The sequence below is a fragment of the Propithecus coquereli genome, unplaced genomic scaffold (assembly GCF_000956105.1).
Source record: "Propithecus coquereli isolate 6110/MARCELLA unplaced genomic scaffold, Pcoq_1.0 Scaffold3, whole genome shotgun sequence".
NCBI classification, from domain to species: domain Eukaryota; kingdom Metazoa; phylum Chordata; class Mammalia; order Primates; family Indriidae; genus Propithecus; species Propithecus coquereli.
The window spans coordinates 21,622,376-21,623,726 of NW_012148618.1; the positions used below are offsets into that span (position 1 = coordinate 21,622,376).

General features: G+C 29.2%; 1 protein-coding gene across 1 annotated transcript in view; it reads left to right on the top strand.

The window, feature by feature from the left end:
• The window catches only part of AP4E1 (adaptor-related protein complex 4, epsilon 1 subunit), a gene marked incomplete at its 3' end in the record, with an annotated part of 79,068 nt that extends 78,696 nt beyond the window's left edge, over positions 1-372 (top strand). Inside the window, exon 19 of the mRNA XM_012649157.1 lies at positions 182-372. Within this exon, the coding sequence (XP_012504611.1) occupies positions 182-372 (191 nt within the window). The remainder of the gene's footprint in view (positions 1-181) is intronic.
• Positions 373-1,351: the final 979 nt, after the last annotated feature.

Genomic DNA, 1,351 nt, shown 5'->3' on the forward strand with positions numbered 1-1,351 from the left:
TTCTTCTCTGTGCTAGTGAATTTTTCTCAAGTAAAGTTGTCAGTTATCTTCATAATGTAGTTTGTTATTAACTTCCTACATTAGTATGCTTTTGTGCTACTTCAATTAAATAGAAAATTGGTATTCATATAAGAGTCTGTATTGATCCCTTCTTCAATACGTTTATTACTTTTATTTACAGATCACTGAGCAACCTGGATGCTGTTTGCCTGTAGTGGAAGCAGAAAGCATCAAAACCTTTCAATATAATGTGCAGATGGAAAAGCCTTTTACCGAAGAGAATCTTTCTGGTTTTTTAAATTATCATACGATGGATACTCATTCTGTTCAGCTGGAATTTTCTGTAAACTTATCACTATTAGATTTCATTAGGTAAATACTTGCTGGAATGTTAATTCAAGTTATTCATTCATTTACCACATATTTTTTAGACCTCTTATCTGGACAGAGACACTATACTAGGTGCTAGGGAGTATAACAATTAAAAACTAGACACAGTCCCTACTTTAAGGGAACTTCTAGTCTAGGGAGGCAACATTAAGCATTACATAAATACATACATAATTGTGAATTGTGTTATGAAAAGAAAATAAATGATACAATGAGAGATTATAATATGAGACCTGATTTAGGTTTTGGAGTTGGTTGGTGATCTAGAAAAGCTTCTGAGAAAAAGTATTATTTAAACTAAAGCCAAAGGTTCTGTATGGCTTTTTATTTTAAAGCTTTTAAAGTTTCTCTCATTTGTATTTCATTCTTGTGATTAATTCTTTCTTGAAATCTCTTTGTTAAGCTTTGAGAACTTTAAGCAAATTACTCGACATAGTTATTAAACTTTTATTAAACATGCAGTAAATATTTAACATTATACTAGGCACTGTGCAGTGTTACCAAGATAATTGAAAATAATCTCTTAACTCATCTGCTCTCATTTAGTTTTATAAATGTATTATACTATATTTGAACATTTTAAAAAATAAAAGCTGCCCAAACCTTCAAGAATGCAGAATACTAATAAATATATATATAAAAATTTTTTAACCTCCCATATCATTTGTGTTACACTACTGTAATTTTTGCCCACTCTTCAAAGTTTTTTAGTGAGAACATGTCTATCAGTCTGTCAAAGAGTACTATATTTATATATGTGGTCCTGTATAAGATAAAATCCAGCCTTCAAAAAACTTTAATCTGTGACTTTGAAGGTATATCCCATGATGAACATTAGTAATCTGAGGAAGCACAATATATGTAACACAGTTGTTCTGTGTGTATTAATAAAATCCTCTGTATCTTTTAAAAAATTTGTATTGCTTATAAAATCCATACATACTTATTATAAAATTTAAAT